The 14,146-nt window shown below is 50.0% G+C and overlaps 1 protein-coding gene across 1 annotated transcript; it reads left to right on the top strand.

Annotated features, from left to right (window-relative positions):
* The first annotated feature begins 12,373 nt into the window (after nucleotides 1-12,373).
* Nucleotides 12,374-13,742, top strand: GPR27 (G protein-coupled receptor 27). Its single transcript, XM_074152541.1, is given in 4 exon segments — nucleotides 12,374-12,425; nucleotides 12,428-12,522; nucleotides 12,524-12,595; nucleotides 12,597-13,742. Coding segments are annotated over 4 exon segments (1,365 nt in total).
* Nucleotides 13,743-14,146: the final 404 nt, after the last annotated feature.

The raw sequence follows: 14,146 nt of genomic DNA, 5'->3' as shown, positions 1-14,146 counted from the left end.
AAGCAGGCCAAGAGCAGGAGTCAGCCGGTAGATTGGCTGAGGTGATTTCAGATGGGTAACAGCTGAAGTTTTCCCAGGTATCAACTGGGAGAGAGGTAAAAAAAAAAAACCAAAGTGGAGTGGAAACTACTGTTCTGCCCCATTCTGTGTGCTCCTAGCACTGCTTGCCTGCACCCAGTTTCAGGCACCTGAACCTCTTTGCCATAGCAAAGGCCCAAGTCGCTCCACGCTGGGGCTAATTAGAGCTGAAGAAGGCACATGATAGCCAGAAGAAACAACGAATACTTCATAACTCTTTCCGTGGCTTTACTTGAGATTTAAATCCCTGCTCTTATAATCCTCGCTGATCCCCAAAATCTTGGCAGCAATGGGTATGTTACATGTGCTTGAAATGTTATTTGCCTGTTCCAGTGGCTTTTCCCACAGCCCCCACGGGGAATCCCCGTGATATAAAGCTGTGGTGGTTCGCAGGGGCAGACTGCCTCTTAAAACCGTCAGGACCATCCTTTCTCCCACCGACACTTGTGTACCATCACTGTGGCAACTGCAAATTAGGAAATATTAGGAAAACATCAGGCTTGTTTTAGCTGTATCCTAATGCCACGTAGCAGCTGGAAGGGAGGAAGGGAACAAACACCATATGCGCAGTCCTATTGCGTTTCCACCCTGGAAGCGTTCCACAGCTATTTCTGAGGCGACAGGTACGACACCTTAGGAAACATCTAATAGATAACCTGTTTTCATTTGTTCGGTGTTCCTGATACAAAATGAACTGTGTGAAACGTTGGGCTAGACCTCTCTCTAGCCAAAGCTCCTCTTTTTCACTCTGAGGCGGAGACGGTTGGAGCCTAAATCTTCAGGGACGTGAGGGATGGCTGGAGCACAAGCCTTGGCTGCTGTGCCCAGCTGCTGCCGCTGCCCTGCTGCCTCGCAGGCTGAGCCAACAGCCATGAAATGTAATTTCTCTACCAAACGCTGGTGTCACGATCACTTGCTCTTGAAACACTGCCTGGGACTTCAGAAGCATATTAAGTAACACAAGAGCTGCCCCTGAAGAGGTTCCCAGGAAGATAAACTGATCAAGCGAGAGCCAAAGCAGAGGTGAGGATGAAGGGATTTTATTTGATATTTGCTTCCAGAGGCTTAAATAAATGCTTTTTAAAAATCTAAAACATGATATTGAAGTGTTGAATCCCAATGCTTTTGGCAAAAGCTCCCTCATCTAGGAATGATTTCATATCAGCCAAGCTGTTAAGCAGAGGTTGTCATGGCAACAAGTTATATTCAAATGATATGGCCAGAGATATACTGTATTTAGTGAGTTCTTCATTTGCTGCACACTGGGAACATGTCAGGACTAAATGATATTGCATAACTCTGTTTTGTTAAAAACAAACTGGCTCGCTGCCCCTATTTTTCTCACAGGCTGGTGTCCAGTCCCGTCTGGGATGCAAAGTTTCATGCACAGGTCTGAGCACTGCTGGTTGCTGCAGGCTCCCGTTCATTGAGGTCTTCCTTCAAATGCATGAACCTATCAAAGTCAACCAAGGTATGCAAGGCCAGGGAGAGCCAGGAGGTAGAAGTTTACTCCGGTGGGACCCACTTGGTTAGCTGGAATAGCGTGCTCTGGGAGGAGACCGTGAGGTATCTGCTGGTGATGAGCCATTTTTGGGTCAGTCTTTGGAGCTTCTCAAAGCAGAGGAACCTTTCCTTAACTTGTACAATTGACATAACCACTCAGTGGTCCAACAAAGGAGTGCAGTTCAACTAGATCCCTTCCTTCTTTACTAAAAAGGTTCCTACATATGCATTGTGCAAGTCTGAACAAAAAATCTATACAATTACATCCGTCCATGGGCACCTCCTGAGTGTCCATGACCTCCTTGTAAACATAGGACTCTGATTAATTTACCATCTCTAAGTGATGCTAGAATAAATCTCAGAGAGGACAAAGTGCATACTGAATTTATACCTCTGCTCTTTTAGCTTTGGAGCTGTTAAAAAGTACAAGAATTTTGTTCCACATTCTAGGAATAAATACATATTCTTTTTTTGTTCCACATTCTAGGAGTAAATACATATTCTTTATATAAGCAAAACTAATGAAATAGTTCTTGCTCAAGTTATCAACCTAAATCAAATCACCTTTGGCCAGGACACTGTGTGGAAACTTCAGCCTGAAAAGTGAAAACAAAAATGAAAGACAAAATTGGCTCCAAAATCGCTTTCACTGGAACCGCTGTGCAGCTTTTATGGAGCAGCATCCGAAGGGAAGTGTTTTAAGCAGTCTCCCGAGGGATCGTGATTCCTGATTGCCCAATAGAAGCTGAGCATTAAGTCAAACAAAAGTAAAACCTTACCCTTAAAGTTGTTCCATAACTGAAGACACCGTAAAATGTGTCACGGGAAGGCGACGGCATCCCACAGCCTCTGTCAGGTGTCTGTGAAAACGGAATGGGGGCTTGCTCGCTTCTGGGGCAGGGAATCCTAAATTTCTCCAAGCTTTCTCCCTATTACAGTTTATAAAGGAAAAACCAAGGCCAAATAGCTCCTCTGGGATACCACAGAACAGACTTCTCCCAGATGTGGAGATAAAGAAGGCAGTACCAGCCCTCTACCCACCTCAGATCAGTGTGCTCGCTGGAAAGACATCAGTCTTTCCAGGCTCCTTGATGCACTGCAGAATCACAGCTCTCTCTGGTTACCATCGCTTGCGAAACCTCATCCAGAGTCTTTTACAGTTAAGTAAAGGCATGTATTGACTTCAATATGCTTTAGATTAGACCTTTCCTCTTTACCTAACCATTTTCAGAGAGCTGAACTGGCTTGACTCGGCATCCAATCCATGCATCAGGTATTAAAAGACTTGAATTTCTTACTTGGCTTTGGATACTGGACTTCTGCTTTCATCCCCCTATTCCTATTCCCCATGCCTGGAATTATCTTAGGTGCTAAAGAAAGAGGTGCCCAGCAAAGGTGAGGTCAGGGGTATAAATGCAAGGAACCTGACAGACCTCAAATTTCAGTTATATGTCAGGAACAAACTCCAAACAGCTTTCTTTTCCTTATAGCCCAGTAAAATATCTGCAGAGTGCTTCACTTAGATATTGCTTCCCTGAACGTGGGCATCCCAAAATAGCATCATCCACAATGCTATTCTGTGTTACATTAAATCAAAAAGAATGTTATTGGCACCACATCTGGCATTGGCTTTGATGTGGAACATGAGCTTAAATACTGATTTTTTTTTTTTTTTTTTTTTTTTTTACAGCCTGGAAACAATGTGCAAGAGCCACATCCTACCCTCTGAGCAAACCATGTTACCCTGTATGGCAGAGAAAGCCTGGGATGGAAAGCCTTATCTATTACTGATGTCGTAAAAAAGAAAGAAATAAATTCTAAAATATAAAAAAACATAGAAAATAATACTTTTATAGGTTTTATGCACATCTCTTAAAAATTATGAGCTCAATGCTGCTCTGCAGTTCAGCTCATAGGGGTCATTCAACTTTCTGCATCACACTATCAAATTTGGTACCCGTCCAAGCCAGCAAAGCCAAGGGCCCCTCTGGAAATAAACCACTAGAGGGAGACTGACTTCAGCAACGTATCACCCACAGGGAGGAAAATCCTGCACATCATTTAATGAAATCAAGATTCAGATAAAATATACTCCCTATAGCTCAGGTCAAAATTACTCTTTGTGTTTCTTCTTCATAAATCAAAGTGGCTGAAACTAATGGGTCAAGTTTGGCTTCGTTACCGTAAATTGAGGGAGCGTCATGTAAATGGGATCAGGCAGTCACGTATTCTTCTACGGTTTGTAAGAGAGGTTAGGCCGACTCTATTAAAAAAAAAACACACCAAAAAAAATACCCCAGCCACTGAAAATACTAATAGCTGTATCCTAGCAACATCACGGATTCCATGTGGACTTTGTTCTGGAGTCTACAGTCTTATTTCATCAAAATTATTGACTTTCTCAAAGTCTCTAAACGACCATCAAAACCCAGTTAGTGCTTAAAAAATACAAACATTTAATTAGTCACATTAATATGAAAAAAAAAGAAAAACAGCATTGCTCCCTTCTCGTGGAGCTCAGTTTAGCTCCCTTTGAAATCAACGTCAGAATTCCCACTTTATTTATTGGTAGCAGAGCTGGGTCCCTCCTTTGAGATGAAAAGCTGGAAATGGCCTTACAGAACTTGGCAGATGAGGTTTGTTTCCCAGGCTGGGCTCACGCATTGCATGGATGAAATTCATACACCTCTCCACAGTCCTCCCAGTCATCATGTCCTTATTGAAAAGGTAATTTAAATGATACAGAGAGGCTTTCTACAAGGCTTTTGTACTATGCACATAACCAATTTCTTTTTTTCCCCCTAAGCTTTGTTTCTATTTAACCCCAACAATGTTCTTCAAGACCATAAAAAAAAAAAAAAGTGAAATCCTCTTGGATCTTCCCCAAAGACCATACCCTCCTCCTCTCAGGTGTGAAGACTTCAGGTTTAACACAGGTCAGGGAGGTTTTCCCTCACCAGATCTGCATCATTGAAGTGAACTCTATGAGATAACATGCAAGAGCAAAAGGCCAAATAAATAAAAAATTAAACAACCCATTTGACCCAAAGAAAAACCCTTCACACAAGAGGAACAACCAAGACAAAACCCAACCCAACCCCAAACAAATAAGCTATTTGTTATCCTTAACAGCTTGCACGACGATCAGAGGAATCCTGGGGCATTTTGGCATTTAACTCGGGGTTTGGGTAGGCTCAGATTTTGGTCACAATTTTCACTTAACTCCAAACTACACCACAGCTTTTCTGACAGTTTTTATCTGTTATTTCAAGCTCTGCTTGAGTAAGTTAGTAAGACCTTTTACCAGAGAGAAAGTGCTATTAAAATAATAGATTCCTTTTCATCAGCCTGCCTTAAAAGCTCAGTTGATAGGATAGTACAGTAAAAAAAATGTTTCTCACGCTTTACTTAGCCTACAAAGTTGGTTGAGACCCACAGACACTTCTAAACTGCAAAACCTTTTTAGGTGCTATTTCTATAGTTCAAAATTAAATGCAGAGAGAATGCCTTTGTTGAAGAAGTAATTTAAATACAGACGGGTTAGTTAGTGGCTTTCAGCCCTTAAACACGAATCTGGTGATGGCTTGATTTGAATTCCAGACGTGGGGCTGAACTGCTTCGGCAGCGGTGCTGGAGAGCCTTGAGTGACCTCCAAACCATTGCTCTCGGTCACGGGGATACGCTGCTGGGTTATCATCCAGCTCCAACACCCATTTGACTAAGAATTTAGCATACAACTGATATTCACGGGCTCTCTGATGTTGTTAAATCCCACAGTTTTAGGCACGTTGAAGGTTTTTGCTTTGCTCATCCTTTCATTTCAACCAGCTGTGGGCTCGTAGGCAAGGAGGGGATATCCATTTGCAGAGCGCCAAAAGAAGAGAGTCGTTCTGGCTTCAGTCTAAGCTGTGCACAGGTACAAACCTACAGGAAAGGTAACATATAAGGACAATAGATCAGCAAAGAAACCAGTTTTCAGATTTTATTTACTCAAAAGATGGTACCAGAAGGTACTTCTGGCACCTCAAATAACTCTCCTTGATGATTAGATTAATTCCAAAACTGTTCCAAAGAGAGCAACTAAACAAAAATTTGAGAGTCGTATACCAAGTTATGTTCCTACTTAAACCTTGAAAGAGTGCTGCTGGCCAAATTATTCCTGGGTAATATGTAAAAGAGGGGAGGAAATTAAAATACACAATAAAGATGAAGATGCTTTGATGCAGATTTTATTTGAAGGCTCTCTTTAGCATTTAGTTAAGAGTAGCAACTGCAGCCTGTTGACCAGTTACAGCAGGATTGCTTTTGATGGCAGACACCGCAAGGGCTAAGGGCTGTGTCTTGATGGAGAACAGCAAGGGCTGAATTCATACTAAGGAAGTAAAAACCAGCTTTCACAGTGACTTTGAAAATGAACTTTTGGTTGTGCATTACTTTTTCTTTTTCCCCTTTTACCTAGTGAATTTTCTAGGCAGGTGTAGGTCTATCTGAAAGCAGAGAAAGGACTCCAGCAGTGGACACAAGTTGTTTCATAATCCAAATGGCCACCATTTGTTCTGAAGCTGCCCGCGGTGAATTTGCTGTTGGGTGCCAAAGGCCATTTGGCCGTGAGGAGGGTGGTGGGTTCCTCCTGGCACGGCCCCCGTGCGGGGAAGGCAGTTTGTGAGGGCTGGAATCAGTCGTGCAGGGAGAAGTGACAGCACAGTGTGTAAAGCCTGTTGTTGCCTGTTTGCCCTCAGCCCATGGAGATGGCTGCAGCACACGCGTGTACACCTGTAATCAGGACGACACTTATTTACTGCAAGACGTTATAACCCTTCCTGCTAACGAAGAACTTGGGGCCTGAGCAGCACCACAGCGGCAGAGCCAAGGGCTGGCAGGGCTCTGAAAGGCAATAAGCTACTTATCTCCGGCCTAAGGAGTTTATAGCACCCATGGATCTCCAAAAGCTCATTAGCTCCTCGGTAAGCAGCTGAGACACGAGATGCACAAGCAGAACAGCAGTGGCTTGAGGTTGCTACAGCACAGATAAAACTTCTGGGGCTGGCTAGTCTGCAGCACGCTGGTTTAATAGCCTGAAGAAATCCCACTTACGAATAAACTGGAGAAAGGCTGATCTTGTGAAATGCTCCTTAGTGTCCAGCTTTGCTAGCAGGATAAGCGTGTAGCTAGAACTCAGCCCTGAGGAGGGGCTGCATCCTCCTCCCTGGTACCCATCGAGAGCCAGGACCAGCAAGGCACAGCATCTGGCCACGGTGGCAGAGGAAGCCACGCTCCCTGACACAGCCTTGCATGGCATCCATTTCTCCCTTGCCCTGCGCTCCTCCGCTCCCTCCCTGCTCCCTCCCTGGCCTGTATCCCATGGGAGAGAGCCGTGGTGAGAGGGAGGGAAGAAACAGGGAAATCTGTGCCTGGGGAGGTTCCCCTGGAGACTTTAGAGGAATGGCCTTTCCTAACTTTCTCAGCATGGGACTGGAATCGCTGTAGCTCCTGTAGAAAGCCATCACGTCAGGGATATTTCCCGTCTCACTGCGGCTATTCCCCTTCTCACAGGGGAGCTCTTCCACAAAAGAGCTGCTTCTGAAGAACAGCGTGTCACCAACAATTCAGCGGGTTACGTTTAGCAGAGCTGGTGATAGAAGTGAGCAGGAAGGAGCTATTCTTCCCCTCTGCTTTTCTTCCCTCTCCATTGAGCAAAGTCTTTAAAGACCAGCTCCCTTTGCAGAAGGCTACAGAACTTTTAGCAAGTGGCATGCATGGAGGCATTCACAGCCATGATACCTGCGTCTGGTTATTTCCAGTCAAAATAATCTCCTACTCAATTATGGAGAAGAATAGAGAAGCTCAGCCTGACTCACAATCACATGGGGGAAAAATGAGAGGAGTTGTTCAAGTTCAAAACGTTCAGCTCGCTGTGGAGGAGGATTAGTACTGCTGTGGAAGGAGGCTTTCTCTCCCTCTGCAACAGCACAGCACTAAGGGATGGAAAAGACCCGAGTCCACTTCCCTGCTGTGCCAAATATACTCCTCCGTTCTTCTCTCCTCCCTCCCCAAGAGAGCATATGAAGTATTAAACAGCTAGGAACAAGCCCTTGAAAAATGTGATAGCTAGCTGTCAGATACCTCTCTGCCAGATAGCTGCAGCTATGTGACTGTTCGCCTGCAGATCCTCTGCTGCCATCCAGGAAACCGGGATTCAACGCTGACATTAACACTCTCATCCACTTCGGTCTCATTTGCACCTTTTCCACGACCGTGCTAATACTTCTGTGAACAAAACCACATCCAAAAATGCTTCATTAGTGTTTTGCTGCCCGCAGATCCGGCCTCTGCTTGCCCGTGCTCTTCCCAGCCTGATAGCAGTCCCCAGTGCCCCATCCCCGACCTGACACCAGGACCCCCTGCGAGCGAGAGGTAGGGTGAGGTTTTCCAGCCTTGGTTTAAATCCGTCTTCATTTCACTGGCACATACCATGGCTGCACCCCGGTTACAGAGGGCAAGCACGACTCCTGTGCAAAGCAGTTATTTTGGGTAGAACTGTAAATTTTGCAGACTTAAAACTTCTCACACTGTCTTCATGTTAGCCGGTGCACAAACGTTACCTTCATGTGTCATCTTCTGTTCTGCCACTGTCACAATTATCATGATCATTGTAAACACCCACAAACCTCCCTCATTATCTCCTTGCACTCTCTCCTCCCTTTGCAGGGATGAGTGATGGCTGCGGTTACGCCGATGCCATTCCCAAGGCTGCAGCCTCACTCTTCGTTCATCCTCCCCCTTCTCTAGGGTTCATACCGGCTCCGGCTCCCTTCTCACAGTTGGGTTTTAGGTTCCCTTGGCAAAGGGATGGCTTTTTGTTTTGCTTACGTAGCACCCTGGTCCCTGACTCACTCCGTTAGGTGCAAAGACAACACAAATAATGACTGTCATCCGGAGAGCTGTCTGGGAATTGCAGGAAACTGGGAAGGAGGATCCGAATCTTTCTTGTGCTAGCATCCGACCCAAGCCTCTGATATCCCTTCCTGCTCCAGACTGACCTTTCCATCTCCTTGATTACTAAGCCTGAAAACCCCTCCTCGCCTGAATTTTCTCTGACAGCAAAATTGTTTTGGCTGAGTCGTCTCACCCGTCCCGCTTCCCTGTGACATCTCAGCCATGGAGGGGCTCTGGGTTTGTCCTTCAGGCATGTCCAGGCATTTCCTACTTCTTCTCTTAGGTCACACCAGAGATAACACTGATTTCTACTAGAGTAGTACCAAGGCTACAGGATGCTTCTCTTTCCAGAAATGTTATGCAGAGCTCCCAAACACAAGAACACAAATAACACCGCTGATAATAAATAGCTAAGGCTTCGGGAAGAACACCAGTGACTGGTGGAAAGAAGGCAATATGCCACAGTATTTTCTGTAAGAGTCGGTATTTCAGCTGTCTTTCCCGTTCGAGGCAGTGAGCGGGGAACATGAAGAGGCAGCCAATTCAAGTAAAGCACATTGAAAGGTCAGAGGAATCCATCTAGCTTGTGCAGCACCATTTTGTAAGCACAGAATAGCTCTTCATTAGACTCATTTCGTGAAAGTGACTGAAGTGAGAAAGGGAAATAGCTTAACACACTCATTACAATCTCTGCAAATTACCTGTTCCCCACGACGGCTGCGATGGATCTGGCTTTTGTCCGGCTATGCCCAAATCAACATATACCCGGTATGTCTTAACGGTGGACACCTCCCCAGGCACCACAGTCCCTGTGGGCTGGAAGAGCTCCTCGTGCAGCCCTGCAACAGCAGAGGGGTTAAAAAATACCCAATTTCTCATTTTTTAGTCAAATAGTGTTAAATGTGGCACTGTCCTAATGTCCAAACTGAGACTGAGCCTGGCAGAGGAACTTGGTTCAACCTGCTGGGCCTGATGCAAAGAAGAGGTGAAGCACCCTGAGGTGTACGCATTGCCCTGACTAATAGGGCACCCGGCTGGGGTGGGGAGCTCTTCCCCTGGCAGGGAGATCAGAACAAGGGCTGGGGTGTAACTAACAGGCAGAGTTATCCTGGCAGGTCTAACCCCACGCCAGTCCCTTTGGGAGGTGGGGAGCCTGCTTGTATGCAGACTGCTACCCCCCTGCCTGCCCCTTATTTTCCCCCTTCCTTTTGGCTGGTCCTTTAGCATCGCACCTCTCAGCCAGCCCCACAAGGAAACCGGCCCCAAATTCCTGGCTCACACCACTTATAGCAGCCCCATGAGGGGAGCAGGCCTGGGAAGATGGATGAAACACTGTTCCCTGCTGGCTCTCCCCCCTCCCCCCAGCTACAGGTGGGAGAAAGATGAGCTAGCAATTTGCTGCTGGCCTGGCAAGATAGCAGTGAATTACGGCAGCTCCCGAGCCAGCTCAGCTGTGCTGGCGAGCGTTCAGGGAGAGGAGAAACCCTACCCGCAGGCACGGAGGAGGGAAGCAGGTGTGTCGTTCCCTTTCGCTCGCTTGATGGCAGAGATCACAGAGCTAACACGGGCCCTAAGGTCTCCTCCGAAAAAGCCACGCGCCCCCAAGGACAACCGATGCTCGTACTCGTGCTTGGCAAAGCGCTTTGGCTGCTGGCACCCCACCTGGGAGAGTCTGTTAACGCGGTCCCGTGTCGTACCGGCGGCGAGCGGAGGTACACGGTGTCCCCGGCTCCTCCAGAAAGACACCGCTCCTGACGTCGCTGCCGGGGCTGCCGAGGGGACACCGCGCACCCGGCGCTGGAGTCGCTGCACGAAAGTGAGAAACGCCTTGAAAATTGCACAAAGCACTGAACAACCCGTGGGCAATTCTCTGTCACAGTAGAACTTCGGTGCAAATGAGAAACCTAAGAACTGAAAACAGCTCAGATGTACTGGTAGGAAGCAAAAAAGCAGCCTCAATTATCTGCTACTTCTTTTTTCTTTTTTTTCCCCTCTCAGGATTTCTTTGCTCTCCTAACACTAGCAATAAATTAACAGATACAAACCAGATCCATGGGCAAATTAAGTCCTGCGTGTGATACAGATTGCCCTCAACATATCTTTGGGCCAAAGTCTCGTTTGGGTTCCACCACTGTTTAAATGCCAGAAGCTCAGCAGAGCTGCTCTGGAAGCCTGGTGACACGGTCGAGGTCGGTGCCTGGCCCCCACCGCACGCAGTGAGACTTTCTGAAACCAGCCAGAAGCTGCTCCGCCGACATCTGCTTTTGGGGCTGATGCAGACAATTTAATTGCTATCGCTTCTGGAATAACGCTGAATTTACTGAGGGCTTTTAATAGAATGCTCAAAAAAAGGATTTCAGACGACGTGTCCTTCACAAGAGGCCATGAAGGAAACTCAGTAATAGTACGCTAATTGCATTAGCATCTCCAGCGAGCCCAGGGCCACGCGGTGGTGCGTGCCGTACAAGGCACACAGCGAGGCCCTGCCCTACATACACAAGGATGGCAAAGTGGGAGAGAGAGGACAAGGATCTGCGTCTCAGGGGCCTACATTAATTAAACTGCCCGTTATAAACCCGTGCCAACAGTACGGGTGCACCAGCAGCAGCTCTGTGCTAGTCAGGCCAAAGGTTTTTACCCAGCTCACAAAAACCTGCCCCAGCCCTCTGTGAGCCCTGTGTGACAGAGCCTGGGAGCGGGTAAACCCCCTGCACAACGCAGACCCACCGAAAGCATCCATGCGCGATAGGCACACTTTGCCATCTCTGGATTCTGCCTTCTTAGGAACCCCAGTCAGATCCCAAATGTCAGACTCCCGACTTCCAGAGGCAGCTTTTCCTCAATGCTCACACCGAAACATTTGCCACACGAGCTTGCTGGAAACCTCCTTCCTCTGCAAACCTCCCTGCCCAGCAAGGGACCACATGCCTGGACACTCCACTGCAACAGGCACTACCGGACTTGCCTCCCCTGCGTGCAGAGAGAGTTAAATGGCTATTTATGGCTCAGTCTAGCAAAAGCACATCGATGAATGTGACACAAGTATATTGCTAATGTACTGGATCGATACATATATGCGGTAGCTATCGATACGTGTGTATATAGGCATGTACACACCTGTGTCACGCACACACATACATCAGCTCCATAAGCTAAAAACGGCTTCACCCCTCCACCTCCAGAAGACGACATGGGGGCTCTCCGAGGCCACACCGCAGCGGGATGGCAGAGGTGCCTGGACATCGCACCCCATTCCACCCCATCGCAGCCCATTCCACCCCACTGCACCCCATTCTACCCTACCCCATCTCATCCCGCCCCATCCCACCCCACCGCCGCAAGGGATGCCCGCCCTCACCCCGGATGCCTCCGAGCCCCACCTCGGCATCCCCCCATCCTACCCCCCCCCCGCCTCTACATCCCCCCCGCTCCGCTCCGCGCCCCGCTGCGGCAGCGGGACCTCCGCGCCGCTCCGCGCCGCTGCGCGCCTGACTCAGCCCCGCGCTCCGCAGGGGCCGGGCTGCGCGGGGGGCGGAGGCAGGGCGGAGGGAAGGAGGAGGAGGAGGGAAGGGAAGGGAAGAAGGGGGATTTACCCCATTGTCCTCGGCGGGAGCTGGGCAGAGCCGCCGCCGCTGTGCGCAGGCTCGGCCGGCCCCTCGCCCGGCGCGGAGGAGCGGCGGTAGCTCGGCGGCGGTAAGGGGAGGAGGCGGCGGAGGAGGAGGGGGGCGGCTCCGCGCCGCTCCGTGCCTCGGCCCCCCCTCCCCTCCCCTCCCCTCGCAGCGCATCCCCCATCCCCGATGGGGCGGCGGCGGCGCCGGGCGCGGCCCTAGCGCGGCCGCGGAGCAGGGGGAGCCGCATGGCCCGCGGGGAGCGCGGCGGCAGCGCCCCGCGGCGCCGGGGCGGCGGCGGGAGGAGGAGGAGGAGGACGGCGGCGGGCATGGGGGCGGCGGGCGGCGCGGCCCTCGGCCCCGGCGCGCTGCCGCGGCGCTGAGACCCCGGCCCTCGCCTGCGCGGCGCCGCCGAGGAGGAGGAGGAGGAGGAGGTGGTGGTGGTGGTGGAGGAGGAGGAGGAGGAAGGACCCGATGGCGAACAGCAGCGAGCTGGGGAGCAGCAGCAGCCCGCACCTGCCCAGCGCCGGCGGCCTGCTGAGCGCCTCCGGGCTGAAGCTGGCCACCCTGGGCTTGATCCTCTGCGTGAGCCTGGCGGGCAACGTGCTCTTCGCCTGGCTCATCCTCAAGGACCGGCACCTGCACCGCGCCCCCTACTACCTGCTGCTGGACCTCTGCCTGGCCGACGGGCTCCGCTCGCTGGCCTGCTTCCCCTTCGTCATGCTGTCGGTGCGCAGCGGGGCCGCCTGGCCCCACGGGCCCCTCAGCTGCAAGGTGCTGGCCTTCCTGGCCGTGCTCTTCTGCTTCCACGCCGCCTTCCTGCTCTTCTGCGTGGGGGTCACGCGCTACATGGCCATCGCCCACCACCGCTTCTACGCCAAGCGCATGACGGGCTGGACCTGCCTGGCTGTGGTGTGCATGGTGTGGACCCTCTCCATGGCCATGGCCTTCCCCCCCGTCTTCGACGTGGGCACCTACAAGTTCATCCGGGAGGAGGAGCAGTGCATCTTCGAGCACCGCTACGTCAAGGCCAACGACACGCTGGGCTTCATGCTCATGCTGGCGGCCGTCATCGCCGCCACCCACCTGGTCTACATCAAGCTGCTCTTCTTCATCCACGGCCACCGCAAGATGAAGCCGGCTCAGCTGGTACCGGCCATCAGCCAGAATTGGACCTTCCACGGGCCGGGAGCCACTGGCCAAGCAGCTGCAAACTGGACGGCTGGCTTTGGCAGGGGGCCCACGCCGCCCACCCTCGTGGGCATAAGGCAGGCCACCCACAGCCAGATCAAGAGGCTGCTGGTGCTGGAGGAGTTTAAGATGGAGAAAAGGCTCTGCAAGATGTTCTACATGATCACCTTGCTCTTCCTGCTCCTTTGGTCCCCCTACATTGTAGCCTGCTACTTGCGGGTCTTCATTAAGGCCAGCTCCATCCCCCAGGTCTACCTGACCACCTCCGTCTGGATGACGTTTGCCCAGGCAGGGGTCAACCCCATCCTCTGCTTCATCTTCAACAAGGAGCTCAGGGTCTGTCTCCGAGCCCACTTCCCATGCTGCCAAAGCATCCAGAGCACCCAGGGCACCATCCTTTGCGATCTCAAGAGCTTTGGGATGTAGGGGGAAGCCTTTCTCTTTCTGAAAAAGAAAGATGGATATCCTTTTCCATGTTTCTGCATATGATCTCAAGAGAGTGTGACCTGTGGGGGACATACTAAACCACCACCCAGCACCCAAACCTTAGGCTGTAAGAAGCTATTTTATTTATTTTTCTATATTTTGCTTATGCTCTCCTCAGAACATAAAAGGTTGCTGTCTATGGGAACAGGTACTTGAGCAGAACACCCCCAAACCTTAGGCAGTAAGAAGCTGTTTTTCTTTGTGATTGTGTGGTTTTTAAAAACAAAACAGGGCTCCGAGTTTCTGGTCTTGCTTCTAACGTTTCTAGACATGATTCCAACAGATACGGATTAAGGCCATGACATTTTTTTTTCTTTCCCTATTCCTGTCTGTTTTGATAAAGG

Source organism: Numenius arquata, chromosome 8, assembly GCF_964106895.1.
Source record: "Numenius arquata chromosome 8, bNumArq3.hap1.1, whole genome shotgun sequence".
NCBI classification, from domain to species: Eukaryota; Metazoa; Chordata; class Aves; order Charadriiformes; family Scolopacidae; genus Numenius; species Numenius arquata.
The sequence above is the reverse complement of the archived record's forward strand: the minus strand, read 5'-3'. Positions and strand labels throughout refer to the sequence as shown.